At 32.6% G+C, this 16,774-nt stretch overlaps 2 protein-coding genes across 2 annotated transcripts; both read left to right on the top strand.

The window, feature by feature from the left end:
* The first annotated feature begins 1,081 nt into the window (after positions 1 to 1,081).
* Positions 1,082 to 3,891, top strand: LOC100794709 (subtilisin-like protease SBT1.3). Its single transcript, XM_003549086.5, has one exon. The coding sequence runs from the start codon at positions 1,147 to 1,149 to the stop codon at positions 3,490 to 3,492; it is 2,346 nt and encodes a 781-aa protein (XP_003549134.1). The 5' UTR covers positions 1,082 to 1,146; the 3' UTR covers positions 3,493 to 3,891.
* A 2,921-nt stretch (positions 3,892 to 6,812) lies between these two features.
* LOC100781422 (exostosin-2-like) lies at positions 6,813 to 11,388 on the top strand. Its single transcript, NM_001255395.2, is given in 5 exon segments — positions 6,813 to 7,200; positions 8,177 to 8,573; positions 9,310 to 9,473; positions 9,581 to 9,651; positions 11,062 to 11,388. Coding segments are annotated over 5 exon segments (1,059 nt in total). The 5' UTR covers positions 6,813 to 6,934; the 3' UTR covers positions 11,223 to 11,388.
* The last annotated feature ends 5,386 nt before the right edge of the window (positions 11,389 to 16,774 follow it).

Raw genomic sequence — 16,774 nt, 5'->3', positions numbered from 1 at the left:
TTTGACAAGAGAGTCATGCATGTCAATCGCGACTTATTCTTGATCGGATAATTTTTCAAAAAAAAATACCTCCGATTAATAATTTCTGAAAAAATTATCCCACATGGTAAAAAAAAAAGCCCAGGTTGTGTGTTACATAGGCATGCACATTAATTTTTCAAAAGAAAAAGTTAATAATAATAAAATATAAAAAATTATAGAGACGATTATTGTTGTTAGTTAGAATTTTATTGTATCTGTAAATTTGGTTTAATAGCTTTTAGAACAAACATTATTTATATGGTATTGGATAATATAATTTTACTTGATTATGAGATTGATTTGATGATAAAAGAAAAAAGAATGAAAAAATATCATAAGCTTAAATTTTTTCACTAAAAAAAATAACAACTAATTAAACAATAAGATCAAACATATATTTCATTAATTTAGAATATTTTTAATAAAAGAATGAGACACTAATTGATTAACTCTCCAATCTAAACTAATATGATGTTTCCTAAATGAGATTCAACCCTACAAGAAATAAGAAGAAAAAGCGACAACTAAGAGTCGCCACTGCAAGCAAAGGGAAATGCTTAGTGGTACGAATTCGTGTAACACGAATTACTATATACAACTAATGATTCATGATTTCTGCTCATTATCAATCTCTTTTAAATTTTTGACAAAATCAATGATCTCTTTTATTCTTTACAAGTATATAATCATTCCTTACAAGTATTGTGTAACTAACAAGCTAGCACAAAATATATTTAAGGCCCCCAATCTCACACGAAGCTGCTTGTCCATAAGCAATGACTAAAAGAATTATGCAGAGCACAAAGTGCAAATATCAACCAAGAAAAACAGTGTTGCAAAGATGTCAGAGGACCTTAACCAAGCAGTAACTTCTACCACCAGCCACTAGGTGGAGAAATTATCATAACTCCCCATTCAAATTGGTCAGTCACAAAGCAACCACCCACCTTTATGCTGGGGCACATAAAAGGTCACTCTCTCCATTCTAGCATTTAATATTACTACCTCAAGAAGACTGACAAATTAATGAAGCACAAACCCCTTTTAAAATCTCTTCACACTCCCTCACTTTTAACCCAACACCCTTCTTCAAACACTCTAGTTTTCTCTTTCTTGGCATGAAACATGGCCAAGACCCTAAAGGGAAACATGGCTTGCTCTCTAACGAGCTATATTCTATTTTTTGCAATGTTGTTCTCAGCAAATGCTCAATTTTCTAAGAAGACTTACCTCATTCAAATGGATAAGTCAACAATGCCAAAAGCCTTCCCCAACCACCTTGAATGGTATTCATCAAAGGTGAAATCAGCACTGTCCACATCTCCAGAAGCTGATATGGACAATGAAGAGAGAATAATCTACACTTATCAGAATGCTTTTCATGGAGTTGCAGCCAAGTTAACTGAAGGAGAAGCTAAGAAGCTAGAGGCTGAAGAAGGTGTTGTGGCCATATTCCCTGATACAAAGTATGAGCTACACACCACAAGAAGTCCAATATTCCTTGGTCTTGAACCAGCAAAAAGCACTAACATGTGGTCAGAGAAGCTAGCTGGCCATGATGTTATAGTGGGAGTGGTAGACACTGGGATTTGGCCAGAGAGTGAAAGCTTCAAAGATGTAGGCATGAGACCAGTACCTGCTCATTGGAAAGGTGCATGTGAGATTGGAACAGGCTTCACAAAAAGTCACTGCAATAAAAAGGTTGTGGGGGCAAGAGTGTTCTACCATGGATATGAAGCAGCAATTGGTAGAATTAATGAGCAAAAAGAGTATAAGTCACCAAGAGATCAAGATGGGCATGGCACTCACACAGCAGCTACAGTTGGAGGCTCTCCTGTGCATGGAGCTAACCTTCTAGGTTATGCTAATGGCACAGCCCGAGGAATGGCTCCAGGTGCAAGGATTGCAGCCTACAAAGTGTGTTGGGTTGGTGGTTGCTTCAGCTCAGATATTGTGTCAGCTATTGATAAAGCTGTGGCTGATGGAGTGAATGTTCTTTCCATCTCTTTGGGTGGTGGAGTCTCCTCTTATTACAGAGATAGTTTATCAGTGGCAGCATTTGGAGCAATGGAGAGGGGTGTTTTTGTTTCATGTTCTGCTGGAAATGCAGGACCTGACCCTGCCAGCCTCACCAATGTGTCACCATGGATCACCACAGTTGGAGCCAGCACAATGGATAGGGATTTTCCAGCGGATGTTAGGCTTGGGAATGGCAAAAAAGTGACTGGAGTTTCACTCTATAAAGGGAAAAATGTGCTATCAATTGAGAAACAATACCCTTTGGTGTACATGGGGAGCAATTCTAGCAGGGTTGATCCAAGATCTATGTGCTTGGAAGGGACCTTGGATCCTAAAGTGGTGTCAGGAAAGATAGTAATTTGTGATAGAGGCCTTAGTCCTAGAGTGCAGAAGGGTAATGTGGTGAGAAGTGCAGGAGGGGTGGGAATGATTCTCACAAACACGGAAGCCAATGGAGAAGAACTGGTTGCAGATTCTCACCTCCTTCCAGCAGTTGCAATAGGAGAGAAAGAAGGAAAAGAGCTCAAAAGTTATGTCCTATCAAGTAAAAGTTCTACTGCAACTCTAGCTTTTAAAGGTACAAGGTTGGGAATCAAACCATCTCCTATAGTGGCAGCATTTTCATCAAGAGGGCCTAATTTTCTCACCCTTGACATTCTGAAGCCTGATTTAGTGGCTCCTGGGGTGAACATTCTTGCTGCTTGGAGTGAGGCCATTGGTCCATCGGGCTTGAAAATAGACAACAGAAAAGTGAAGTTCAATATAGTCTCTGGCACCTCAATGTCATGCCCTCATGTGAGTGGCATAGCAGCTTTGGTCAAGTCTAGGCACCCTGAGTGGAGTCCTGCTGCTATAAAATCTGCTTTGATGACAACAGCTTATGTTCTTGACAACACCAAGAAAACTCTCAGAGATGCCTCAACTGCTAAACCATCAAGTCCTTATGATCATGGTGCTGGACACATTGACCCTATTAGAGCTCTTGACCCTGGTTTGGTCTATGACATTGTGCCACAGGACTACTTTGAATTTCTATGCACTCAGAATCTGACTCCAACACAACTAAAAGTTTTTGCCAAATATTCAAACAGATCTTGTAGACACTCTCTAGCAAGTCCAGGGGACTTGAACTACCCAGCCATATCATCAGTGTTTACCCAGAAAACACCCACTTCATTCCCCAGTCCTGTGATTGTTCACAGAACTGTCACCAATGTTGGCCCTCCTGATTCCAAATACCATGTTGTGGTCTCACCATTCAAAGGTGCTTCTATCAAAGTTGAGCCAGAAACCTTGAATTTTACCGGAAAACACCAGAAGCTGTCTTACAAGATTACCTTCAAGCCAAAGGTTCGGCAAACCTCTCCCGAATTCGGAAGTATGGAATGGAAGGATGGTTTGCACACTGTGAGAAGCCCCATTATGATAACATGGCTGCCACCACCAATGTGAATTTCAACGGGACTATTTACAAGTTCAGTAGTATTTCTTTGTTGCAATAAGAAAATCTTCCGTACTAGGAACTAGAAGTCCACCCTTTTGTATTACAAGAGAAGTTATTATCTTAGTGTTCAATCCTATGTGCCTTTTCCTACATCTTAGAACTCAACCAAGATCATTCACCTATAATTCATAGATTCAAAGTTGCAGAATGCTTAAAATTGCCTACAAATGGAACTTATAGCTGATTCTCAATTATTATGGTTACATTAGCTACTTCTTGTTCCACCACTGTTAAAGATTATATACCCATGCTTTCCGAATATTCCTATTTAGTATCTGTATTTTTTTGGCCTGAGGAATTGAACAATGAGAAGACAATATATAAAATGCTCATCCAATCTTTTGTTTGTGCTTAAAATATCTAATTGGCACTTCGGCAGATCATATACAGCATCGAGTCTAATAAAACTTGGATGCCACGAGTGAGGATTTCACTGTCACAAATGAGTATATAACACTATTCAGGAGTTAATTTTCCTTGTGTAGGTAAACATCACTCGTCATTTATGATATTTGAGTCTTGACAGACCCTTTTGACCATTTGGAACTGTCACTTTAATTGATAACAGAAGGATGGACAGAAGCATTTACTAATTTTAATTTTGTTTTCCCTACATGTATCTTCCTGTGAAGACAATCCTTTGAGACACTATCAGACATTATATATGTTGGCACTTCTCCTAGTAGGAATTCAAAACTTGATTTGTCATGTTTGGTTAATCATTCAAAAAGTATTTTTGAGTGCTAAACGTATTTTTATAAACCAAGTTTCATGACATGTTTGGTTAACCTCAAAAGTATGTTTGAACATTAAAATTTTGTTTGGAAACTCAATTTTCTAGAAGTAAGACAGACTTGAGTTTCTTTGATAAACTTAAGTTTAACTCAAATTTAAGATTACAAACTTTAACCCAAACATGCACTTGATGAAGCATTTACTAATTGAGCGCTCCACTGTTCTTTTCCAGCTATTTCATTGATTCTTCACCATTCTCTCTGCTCTGCATGCGAATTTATTTTGAGTTGAACACAACAGGCTCGTTGCATGTGCATCTCAACTGCTAAATAGCTGGCCTCATAATAATATGTGGTCCAAAGTAATTGTACAGAGTCAGACACGCGATTCAGTAGTACATATTAGTTCTGTTCGTGATATAATGCATTAAACAATCCACCTGCATGCACAGGTCCTATAAAGCCATTTTTCAATGTTCTCTGATCAAAAGAAGCAGCATGGTTTGTGGAAGGTAATATCTGACAAGACAACTATGGGTGTGAATCATTGGTACTCACTGGAACTCATAATCCAACAAGAAAGGGTAAAAGAGGTTGATTGGTTGAATTACATAAATGTCATTTCATATCGAATAAGACATTGGAATTCATTTTGTATGAAAATCCACCACGTTTGAAGTTCAAATTATTCTTAGACAACAAGGGGTGTTATGAATATAACCAAGGGATCTAGAGATAATAACTTATGCTGGAGTGTTATCCACTACCTTATGCTGGAGTAATTTTATTGTCTTAGTTGGGTTTAGATTAGCTCATTTAACCAAGGGATCTAGAGCTTGGTTGATTGAGTGTGACTCTTGTAAATCTCATATAATATTGATTTATAAGGATAAAAGAAAATTAGTTAATTTATATTTAAAAGACATATTGTAGAAATCTGAAAAAAACATATTAATTTGGCCAACCATGCTTCTTCTATGGTAGAGAATTTCTTGATTCTTGAGCATCCTCCTGCTCATGTGAGCCAGGTGCTCCTTAGGTTGTGTTCAGTTGTGGGTGGAAGGAGTGATGTTTTAGGGGTTTTGATCCCTCATTTTATTTCTTTGTAGTTTCCTTAGTCTTAGTCCTGTTGAATAAAAAACAAAAACATAATAGGGTGTACAAAGCTCTAGTTCCATTCGATTAAGGCTGAGCTTCTTGTGTGAGAAAAAGAAAATCACCAATAAAACTTTATGATGCACAAATTGGCTTACATTTTTTTTCCTACTTTTGTTTTTTAAGCGACCCGTGAGCTAGCTTGTTAGCCCGCAAGTTACACGATATGTTTGCGGGCTAAATAAAATGAAGATAGATTATTTCGTAGACGTAGAGGTGTTTGGTTTTTTGTTTTTATTTTCATTGAAAATAGAATATAATGATGAAAATATGTTTGGTTAGATTTTTTAAAATATTTTGAGTGAAAATGAAAAAAAAAAACAACCAAAAAATAAAAACAATTAAATCAAAAGGATAATTAAAACTTTAAACTAAGAGTGCATTTGATAAGACATTTTCAGCTAATTTTTATTTATTTTTTATTAATTGAAAATTATGTTTGACTATTTGATAAACGAGTTTTTTTAATTGTTTTTAGTAATTTTTATACCCTACTTGAAGTATAATTTTTTAAAACGTTAACTTATAATTTCTAAGTTTTTATATTTATTCTCTATTGTCCTTAAACATTTATTAGATTTCTATTTTAGTATTTTTTATTTAAGGTAAAATTTATTATATTCATTTCTTTTTTGTCTTTAAACGTTACATAAATATTTTTATTTATGTAATTCTATATTTTTTAGTTACTTCTTCAAATAATTTTATCAAACACTTATGATTTAATCAAATAATTTTTTAGCTTTCATTTAATTTTTTAGTTTATGATTCAATCAAATAACTCCTTAGCTTTTAATTAGTTTTTTTTAGCTTACAACTCCCAACTAATTTTTCAGTTAATTTTATCAAATATAATCTAAATAATAAATATGTAGTTTGAGAATAGTATTAAATATTTCTTGAAATATGTGTAATAATCTTAAACATTAATAGTTTTGGTAAGAATGAAGAAATATACATGAAAGATCAAAACGAGAAAACCAAGATTAAATATAAATAATTTCAATCCAACTTTTTTTAATTGATAAATATTAATTGTTAGATGGTTAGTGAAGAGATTTGAACCTATAAATAATTAAAAAGTTTTAATTATGTCCATATACAACATATACAACAAATGATACTTGTATTAATCAAATAATCAAATACAAATGATTTAATTAATTTTAAATTTAATATTTAACTAAAATAATTCTTGATGATATTTTATTTATTATTATAAAATTCTCAATTAGTCGGATTTGATTGCTAAGATGAAGCTAAGGCTAAGAAAAACAAAACGATAAGTGTGTTAAAATTGTTCCATGAGTCGTTTTGAGGTTCTGTGTCCATCAAGCGACACGTCGTTTTGAAGCAGGAACCGAACCGTGCACCCCTTTGTAGTTTGAAGCGATCAACACGCGCAACCACGGCGATGATGATGCAAATCAACATCACCTCCACCACCTCAATCGTCACGGCGTTCTCTTCGGATCATTCCCCGAATGTTCTACCTTGAGCCATGTCCAACCTCGTTCAGATTCGCGTCGCCGCCGACGCTAGCGATGGCTTCGACTCTCCGGCGAAGCAGAAAGCAGCCAACCGCAGCTCCTACAGCAATCGCCCCTTTCTCTCCCTCCGCCGCGCCAAACAGTTCCTCGGCGCCGCCAAGTTCAAGCTCTTCTTAGTTCTTTTTGCTCTCTCCATCGTCGTTTTTGTCTCCTCCAGACTCAGTTCGTGGATGGGATGGAACCCTCACCACTCCTCTTCGGTTTCCTCCACTTCAAGGTATATAAAGAAAATTAGATCTGTTTTTCTCTGCAATTTTACCTTTTTTTTTTATCTGCTTTTGTTCACTCGATGTCTTTTTTTGGGGGGGCTTCATTTTTTTAATGAAATTAACCATTTTTTCACCACGAATCATGTCTAGCTTGAGCAGAATTGCCTTCCTCTGAGGATGCACTTGATCTGTAAAAAAAAATTCCTTTCCTCTTTTGAAAAGTGATGATGTTTGTTTGAACTACTTTTAGCATGAATATTGAAAATTCTCTGTATTGTGAAATTGGAAAGTTTCTATACTACGAATTCTCCATAGAAGATTTACACGGTTGCCAATCAGGACTCTGCGTTGCATTGTTTGGAGAAATTCTCAAAACGAAAGATAGATTTGATGTGCTAGGTTGTTTGATTCAGCATGATGTGTGCAAGCAACAAAGAACTTTTAGATTACTATCTATAGAAATTAGAAAGTCATAATGTTAGATTGCCTATTTTCTAATTGTTTTAGGCAAACAATTATATCGGCCTGTTTGACTTCGTTCTCACCTTTTGGTCGTAAAAACTATTTTCTAAAATAATTTCGTACTACTCAGCAATGAATTTCTCTTCTAAAATCTATTATGTTTTAAAAATTATTTTCAAAACAAGTGTTTAAAAAACCTAAAAACATAAATATTTAGGAGATATTTGTCGACATCTTCTTCTATTTCATGGTTCTAACTCTAGGGTGTGAGTCATCTGTCGGAGTTGTGCTGCATGTCCTGAGGCATGACCTTGGTGCAAATGTCTGTTGTCTTTGTTTTCTTGAAAGCTAAAAGCAGATTTTGAAAGTAGAAATCAAACATACCCTTATATTTCCTTCTAGTGGTTTTTTCTTGCATGCAATGACTATCAATGTGGTTCTTGTTCATTGTTGAGTTTTATTTTGCTGTTTTTATAATTTGAGCTTGATCTGCTGATACAACTGATTTAATCTATGATTCAGGGGTGGCTATACTGTGCTTATAAACACTTGGAGGCATAAATCTCTTCTGAAACAAACTGTTGCTCATTATGCATCCTGTCGAAGTGCTGAAGCAATACATGTGGTGTGGAGTGAAAGTGAACAACCATCCGAGAGGCTTAAAACATATCTGAATAAGATTGTGGTTTTGAAGTCTCAGAAAGCTCATAAACCAAACTTTAGATTTGACATCAATGCAGATGGTGAGCCAAACAGCAGGTTTAAGCCAATAAAGAACCTCAAGACAGATGCAATTTTCTCAGTTGATGATGATGTGGTTGTTCCATGCTCTACTCTAGATTTTGCTTTCTCTGTCTGGCAAAGTGCACCATTTACGATGGTGGGATTTGTTCCTCGAATTCACTGGCTGGATAAGGAGGTTAGTTATTAGTAAACTACTACCTTTCCCATTCTATTACTTAAATTTGAACTGATTGAATTTTACTCCCTTTAATGCTTGCAATAATGCTTTGAGGTTTGCATTTTGCAATAATGCTTGCAAGTAGGATGCTGAAACCTGAAGTATTTTATAGGATTAGCTATATGGTCATACGGTCAAGTCTGACTAAATTCAGAGCTTGACATTGAGTTTTGATTGGTTATATGATGATGAACACTTCATTAATTGTTTACACAAGAATGGTGCTATTGCAACTCCCACATATGGGGTTGTGGGTGGGGGTTGAGGGAGAAAAAATCAAACTAATATAGACAAGGATCTTCTACAGTAATACTATCTCTAAAGTAAGCAAGTAAGGGTGCATCCATCCTCATTTTAATTTTAAGTGTATTGTGTTTTAATCCTCTAAAGTTTACTAGTAGATACACCATTACACCCTTCAGACAAACTCATTTCAGAGATGCTTTTTCAGAACTAATATATTTTTCAGAATGATGGGAAATGACTTATTGGCAGGAAAAACTCAAGACATGTTACTACTCTATTTTATATTAAAAAAAGAAAGAAAAAAATAATAAAAACATGTAGATGTCCACTGTATTCATGCAACTTGCTTGATGGTAACTCAATGGAACTCTGATTTACCCTTATTGAATATAACTTTTCATGTTAGTTTGCATGTTGTATCTGATTGATTTCTCTTCATATACTACAGCAAAACAATGCTGCATATTACAGGTATGGAGGATGGTGGTCTGTTTGGTGGACAGGCACTTATAGCATGGTTCTCTCAAAGGCTGCATTCTTTCACAGGAAATACTTGGATTTATATACTCACGAGATGTCTCCATCAATTCAGGACTATGTTTCCAGGGAGAGGTAATATATATGGTTAATCCTCTCAAGAATTTTAAATTTGTTCTTATCACTTATTCTTTCCCATGTCCTTGATATTGTTTGAATTTCAACTTTGTTGCCTTCAACAGAACTTGTGAAGACATTGCAATGTCCCTTTTTGTTGCTAATGCCACAAGTGGTCCTCCAATATGGGTGAAAGGTACTTCTTGTTCTTTCACTTTTAAGGATAGGATTCAGTTTGTTGTGTATGGTCTACAGTAATAACTAAAATTTAGAAGAAAATATTTGTTGAAGTTTCAGTGCATGTATTTTTCCAAGTAAATTAATTTCTCGCATATGCTATCAATCTACAGATTTTGCTTGTTATTTGGAAATTGTGCAAACATTGCTACTTTGAAACAGGCATAAACATGTGATTTAAACATTATTAAACATAGACATATCAATTAATAATGTAGCAAAGCACAAAATATAAGGATGCAATCTGTGCATTTCAATTAGATATGAAGTTATTCTAATAAAATTTCTTGGTGTTGAATACTAAGTTGTATTTTAAATTCTGTAGTACTTTTTTGAAGATTCTGGGTTCTTGTATTTACTAGTTAGTAATTTAGTATTAGTGTCTAGCACAAACATTGCTCCTCTATTGTAGTATCATAGCTTCATATTTCATAGCTCACAGCAATAAGAAATTTAAAAACTATTCGAATAAAATTATTACTTTGCTCCTATATTGTAGTAGCAGCTGTTTGGCATAATTAAGTAATTAGCTGGAAAGCTATTTTTTAACTAAAAGTTACTAATATAACTTATTGAATTGGTTATAAAAAACACTTATTGAATTAAAGGTGTTTGATAAATTAACTGTGAATTAGTTCATAAATGTAAAATGACATAATATGTTTATATGATTTTTTTCATATTAATTCTGTTTTTCTTTTATAGACAAGAATATATTTTTAGGTAGGTAATTATTGCTTTAGTTTTTTTTATTGCGGGTGAGGATTTTTATTGAGATGAGGGGATTAAGGAGGATTTTTATTAAAATATTAAGAATAAAAATGAAAAATTAACGACAAGTTAAATGCTTGGATACTACTTCAGGTAGTGCATGAAAAAATAGTGAAATACTATAGCCTAGTAAGATAAACTCATTTGCCAAACATATTTATATATATTTTTTGTTACACAAACTTAAAAATTAATTAAGCTATAAGATTTAAAATGGCTAGCTAGACACAGCCTTATTGTTCTAAAAACACGGAAGTTATGTAATACTCACTTTTTAATGTAATTAAAAACATTTATTAAGGTTTATTTAATGCTACTTACTTAATATCCTCATGACATTGGATAATACGGCCCTAACTTTTTTTCCTGTGGACTCTTAGAATTGGTTGATTTTATTCCTAGTATAGATTGTAGAACACAATAATTGGATACAAAATTAATGCGGTCATTTTTTTCTTTTTTGGGTGGAGACTTGCTTGTGAGGTCTAGAAAAGCTAGATAATGATAACTTGATCTCTATGTCTTGGCTAGTACTTTATGTATATCACTCAGCTTGAAGTTAGTGTGGAATATCAAAACTTATACATGAAATTTGCAGGCAAAATCTATGAGATTGGCGCATCAGCTATTAGCAGTCTGAGAGGGCATAGCCACAGGAGAAGCAAATGTCTCAATGACTTGATATCACTTTACGGAACTCTTCCACTTGTATCAACTAATGTGAAAGCAGTTAGCGCTAGAAATGAATGGTTATGGTAGTTTTGCTATTTCATTAATCAGTTAGCGCTAATGATTAAAAATCATTGGTCAAGGAATTTATCGGCATATTGTGTGTATACAATAGTTCACACTTCTTAAGTGTCTCACTAAGTTTTGATTCATTGATGTCTGATGCAAAAATGTAATTTGCATCTTAGTTTTTTGCTTATACTAATTCTGCAAAATGCCTAGTGCTGATGCTCCACTGATTATTCTGCAAAACCAAGATGCTCCACTTCCCTCTTTAATTGTTCTGTAAGTATTAAGAATGACTATACAAATATATTACGCAAAAGACCTAGGTTTGTTCTTGTTATGAACGTGGTCCTGCCCAGTTATCAACATAATAATGCTTTTGTGGACATGCATGTCTATTCTAGCTATTCTCCATGTATTGCAAAATCAAGTACCATATTAGAAATGGCTACGGGTTGTGTTGCTGCAGATAACAGTGTTTTTTTATTATCAGGCTATGTTTGTTGTTAGAATGTTAGTTTGTTAGCTGAGATGATCCAACCTGTGATCTTTTCCATTCTTTTCTTCTTTAATTATTCAATTCACCTTATATCTCTCCTTCAAATAATAATGAATTAGTGAATCTTAGATAAGGTATAAATGGGAGAGAAGAAAGCAACATAGTTTTTTCTATTGAATATGGTTTTTTACTGTTTCTTTTGCGATTTAAACCCCTCCAGTTTAACTGAGATTACAGGTGAATTTAGAGAATGGGAGAATATACAATGGTTAATGCTGTGTTAGTTTAAAAACTTATGGAGCCTACCTATTATTTTCCATTTATCTTGTTAAACGTAGGTAACCCAAATCCGTTTCTTTCAATATTTAAGGCAAGTAGCCAATGCTCTTAAAAACCAGGTCGAACATTAAACCTATGAAGGTATTTGTCTCACGGTTCATTGGTATACCTATAACCTATGGTTGAATCATGATCAACTTGATGATAATTATATGTCTTTTAATATTATATAATATAATATATGAAAGACAAGATCATATAACAGTGTTAAACTTCGTAAATGATACATATAATTATTTACCATAAGCAATTTTTATTGTTCTAATATTTAAATTTAAAGTTTTTACTAAGTAGATCTAAAAAAAACAGAATTTAAAAACTAATTTGTATTTCGCTGTTCTATTTTAATGTATGATATAATGTACGATTATTACTACATTTGAATGCATATATGTGAATGTTTACATATCATAATTTTTTTTTCATATTATAAAATCATACGATTTTACATTTTAAGCATTCTTTGAGTGCATGCGATCTTTAGTTGTGTAAAATTTTATACATATGATGACGAATTTTCTTAAACCAGGTTTTTTGGGTTAAAATCATGCAATTTTATTTTATTCAAGACAGGTTCAGATTTGAAAAAAAAAAGGACAGGTTCAGACTTTAGATAATACTTATTCAAGAGAGTATGGCTAGATAGGCAAGACCCTTTGTGGATTTTAAGTGCTGCAAACCTCAAACGGTTAGATTTGGTTTCAGATCACTACCTCCCCATATGGTTTTTTTTTTTGTTTTTTGAGGGGACCTCTCCATATGGTTAATCATATAAATAAATGTACTTACCAAAGTGTGATCAAAAGAGCATTTATGTTGGCTTCTTCCATCACCAACATATAAATGGTCTTCGAAATAAAATTTTACCTATGATACATTAAATAAGGTGAGGGCGAGCCCTGGTGCAGCGGTAAAGTTGTGCCTTTGTGACTTGTTAGTCATGGGTTCGAATTCGAAAACAGCCTCTTTGCATATACAAGGGTAAGGCTGCGTACAACATCCCTCCCTCGTACCTTCGCATAACGAAGAGCTCTAGACAATGGGGTACGAAAGTTTTTTATACATTAAATAAGGTTTTGTACGGAAAATATTTTCAATATGGACTGTGCAAGAAGTTTACAATAAATCATTAATAGTTCGGTTAGAGAATTACAAACTTGTTTAAAGAAACCGTGAACAATAAGTAATTTATTAATCAAATCAAATCAAATCAACTTGTTGTGGAATCCGAATTAAAAATACTGTCTACGAAAAGGTCAAATCCGTTGTGCTACCTTATAACGTACTTCCTTAAAATTCTGTTTTCTGCTGACTTCGCTCACCAATATTCCTTTCGCGACATGTGAATACAACTTTTGACAATTATTCTCTTTGACTTTCATTGATCAACTATGAATATTTACACTTGCTGGTACAAGAAGTTTGACTGAAAAAATCAACTGAAGGAAAAGAAAAGGAGAAGAAGAAGTAAGCAATGTGTAGTTAAGTTGAAGCTTCAAAAAAGAAAGACTAAATTTAGTTAGATTGATACAACGATCTTGTCCTGTTGTTTTGGAATTCTTTTAGTAATACTTTTAGGATAAAGATTGCAACTAAAATTACTCCACCTCATTAAAAGCTACCAATGAAAATGTGACAAGTCTGGTTAAGTTTTACCTTTAAAAAATTTAATTACAAACATTAATTCTTTTAAAAGACATGATGGATTAATTAAGATGTGACATCTTATCAATCTAGTAAATTAAGAACGTTTGAACTGTGATAGATTGACGTTTTTGACTTTGCACTTATAAACATTAATATTTATAATTCCTATATTTATTTTAAAAACATTTGTTTAATAGATTTTTAATTAAGTTCAATATCACCAATTAGTATATATATATATAGTTGATTTTTAGAATAATTACTTCCTTAAGAAAATCATGATATTTTTTATTGGTGAATAACGTAAAATTATTGGAAGTGACAATTAGTCAGAAAATTAACCCTAGGACAAAGTTTTGTATTTAACTCATCACTCGTCTTCTTAAGGTAAAATTAATGTGAGTACACTTGGTCACTTGTAAGCATTTTTTAGTATATGAGTATATTTTTCCTGCATTGGATTGGAACATCATTCCCTTCTCCTAAAGTTTACATACTAAACAAAATTCAAAATTTGGGGTTACAAGTTAGAAAATTGGGTTAGGAAAACTTGACTAAATGCCGCCATAGATTGCGGGAAACTATTGCACTCTTGGCCTGATTGGTGTGTCTAATCCAACAACTTAAAACACACGTACCATGCATTTACTAAGCTGGGAGCAGAATTTGTTGGGTGTTTCAGTTCAAACAATGAATATTGTTGGGTCATGCCTTAGTGCCACATGGTTGTATCCTTTATGGACAAGGGTACCCTACAAGTACAACTACCATCTTGTTCCTGTGTGCCTATGTCTTCTTAGATCAATCGCTTTCTTCCCTGATTCTAGTCTATTTGTGTGTATCTAATAATTTTTTTTTTTATAAAATTAAAGTACTCGACCAAAAAGTAGTCAAATAGTAGTTTTGTATAGAAGGGCAAGAGCAAGACTGTAAGAAATGAATGAATTAATAAACTTTTGAGGGTTAAGCTATGTTTGGTAGAGAGAGATAAAAAGAAAAGAAAGTGAGAAGAATGCAAATGAAAGAAAGAGGGTAGAAAACAAGATTGTTTAATTGAAATGAAAAAAAATGTAAAAAATGAAAAATTCAAATAAAAAATAATAGGTAAATAATAAATAAAAAGTAATAGTCCATTAAATGTCCATTTTATTCCATTTAAACTCATTTCACTTTTATTTATTGATGTTTCACTCCTCTAAACCAAACATTACCTTAAAGAAGTTATTTGAATTCAGAAAATCAAAGTTCAGTACATTAGTTTGGATTGAAAAAATCCCTAGGTGACATTTTCCCAAAGAAATAAGAACGTGAATACATTTAATTTCCAAAGAAAAAAGAAGAAGCAAATCTATGTCAAATTAACCAAAAAATTAAATTATTTAGAAACAGTATTTCTTACTTCAAAGATTTCACAAGTTCATTGTGAACACCCAATTAACCAAACAGGCAGTGAATTCATCAATTAAACCATTAATAAGTATATGTGAATTTTATTTTTATTACATGCCAAAACAATTGTTGCATTGTAAGTATTAAAAATCAGTTTAATCTTCTTTTAAAATTAAAAAATAAGCCTTATATGCAAATTTTTTTAGCAAAAACATTTATTAAATTTTCCAGTTATTTTTTTTAAAAAAAATTAAATCGTCAAACCTAAAGAAAGAAAAACATGTTTGTCATTCAAAGTGACAAGAAGATTGATTCATCTTGACTTTAGATCTCGAGTTTAAAATCTATGTAGGAAGAAAAAGAAAGTAAAAAAAAGAAGAAAAAAACAGTACAGTTAAAATAATGTGAGATCTACATTTTTATCTTATTTTAATTTTAACTTTTTTTATCTTAATTTACTTTTTTTTCCACATTACCGAACAGATCCTTAATTAGTGAATTTATTTGAATTAACAAGAATTTCAATTAACTTTTAAACATAGAAAATTCATGAATAAAAAATACTACTATCAAAAGAAAGCTTTGTTGTAAAAGCTGCAAACTATCTCATAAATGAGCAAATTAAAGATAGTTATGGGCATGGACCCGTCTCACTTCATGATTTTTTATTTTACGACGATGAGATAATAAAGAACTATCATTGGCATGCGACTTTCAACAATAAATTAAGGCACTCACACGTGACATGTAGAAGGAAATTAAATGATGCTATAAATTGATGTCTAAAGATGAATGCCTTTCTTTTTTTGGTACATCTGAAGATAGATATATTTTATATGCGAATATAAAATTTTATTTTAAAATAACGAATTTTCTATTTATATATTTAAAGGAATGTAGATGCTGCTATATTCTATCTATATATTGACTAAAACAATCTCTTTTTCTGTGAATAGAAATTTCTAATTCCTCTCTTCTTTCTGATAGAAAAAGCAGGCAAAGTTTATTAAACAATTTTTTTTCTAAATCAAGTGTTGTATTACGCACACGATAATTTATTTATTTTTCTTTTCCATGTTACTCATTTTATTTATTCCTTTTTTTTTACAAGATGGAAGAAGAGGAAAAGAAGAAACATTGGTAAAACAAATTTATACTTTTTTCTTCTCTACTTATCTTTTTCCTAATTATAAAAATAGTTATAAAAAAGAATTATAAGAAAATGCCCAGCTATCTTCATTGACTCTATAAATGACCTGTCTGAGAGCCTGTAAATGACCTTTCCCGTTACATGATAAATCAATGGCCCAATAGGCCATGCATAATTAATTTTACTTTACGATATAATTAATAACATATCTACTAAGCTAGGTAATACAGAGAAGGACTCAAGCCTATAATTTCAATCTTTAGTTTAAGTAACAAAGTATTATTATATTTAGAATCTTGCTTACTAATAATGTCTTTAGATGGATTATTTTTTTAATGCATAAAATTAAATCAAAGATAAGTAGAATCTATAACAATTTATATCTTTCACTTAATTAATTGTGATAGATTTCTTTAGTCTTTAGATATATTATTATTAGTTAATAGTTATATTCTTCTATTAAAAACCAGTATTATTAATTAACAATGAAAAGACAACAATGAAAAGGAGGGAATCTTTTTTCCTATTTGATCCAAAACAGGCAAAATTAAG

Source organism: Glycine max, chromosome 16 (assembly GCF_000004515.6).
Source record: "Glycine max cultivar Williams 82 chromosome 16, Glycine_max_v4.0, whole genome shotgun sequence".
NCBI classification, from domain to species: Eukaryota; Viridiplantae; Streptophyta; class Magnoliopsida; order Fabales; family Fabaceae; genus Glycine; species Glycine max.
Note: the sequence above shows the minus strand (reverse complement) of the source record. Positions and strands in the feature narration are given on the sequence as shown.

Bases quoted from the DNA above. Each gene is read 5' to 3' on its own strand.
- LOC100794709 (XM_003549086.5), top strand. From the start codon at position 1,147: ATGGCCAAGACCCTAAAGGGAAACATGGCTTGCTCTCTAACGAGCTAT.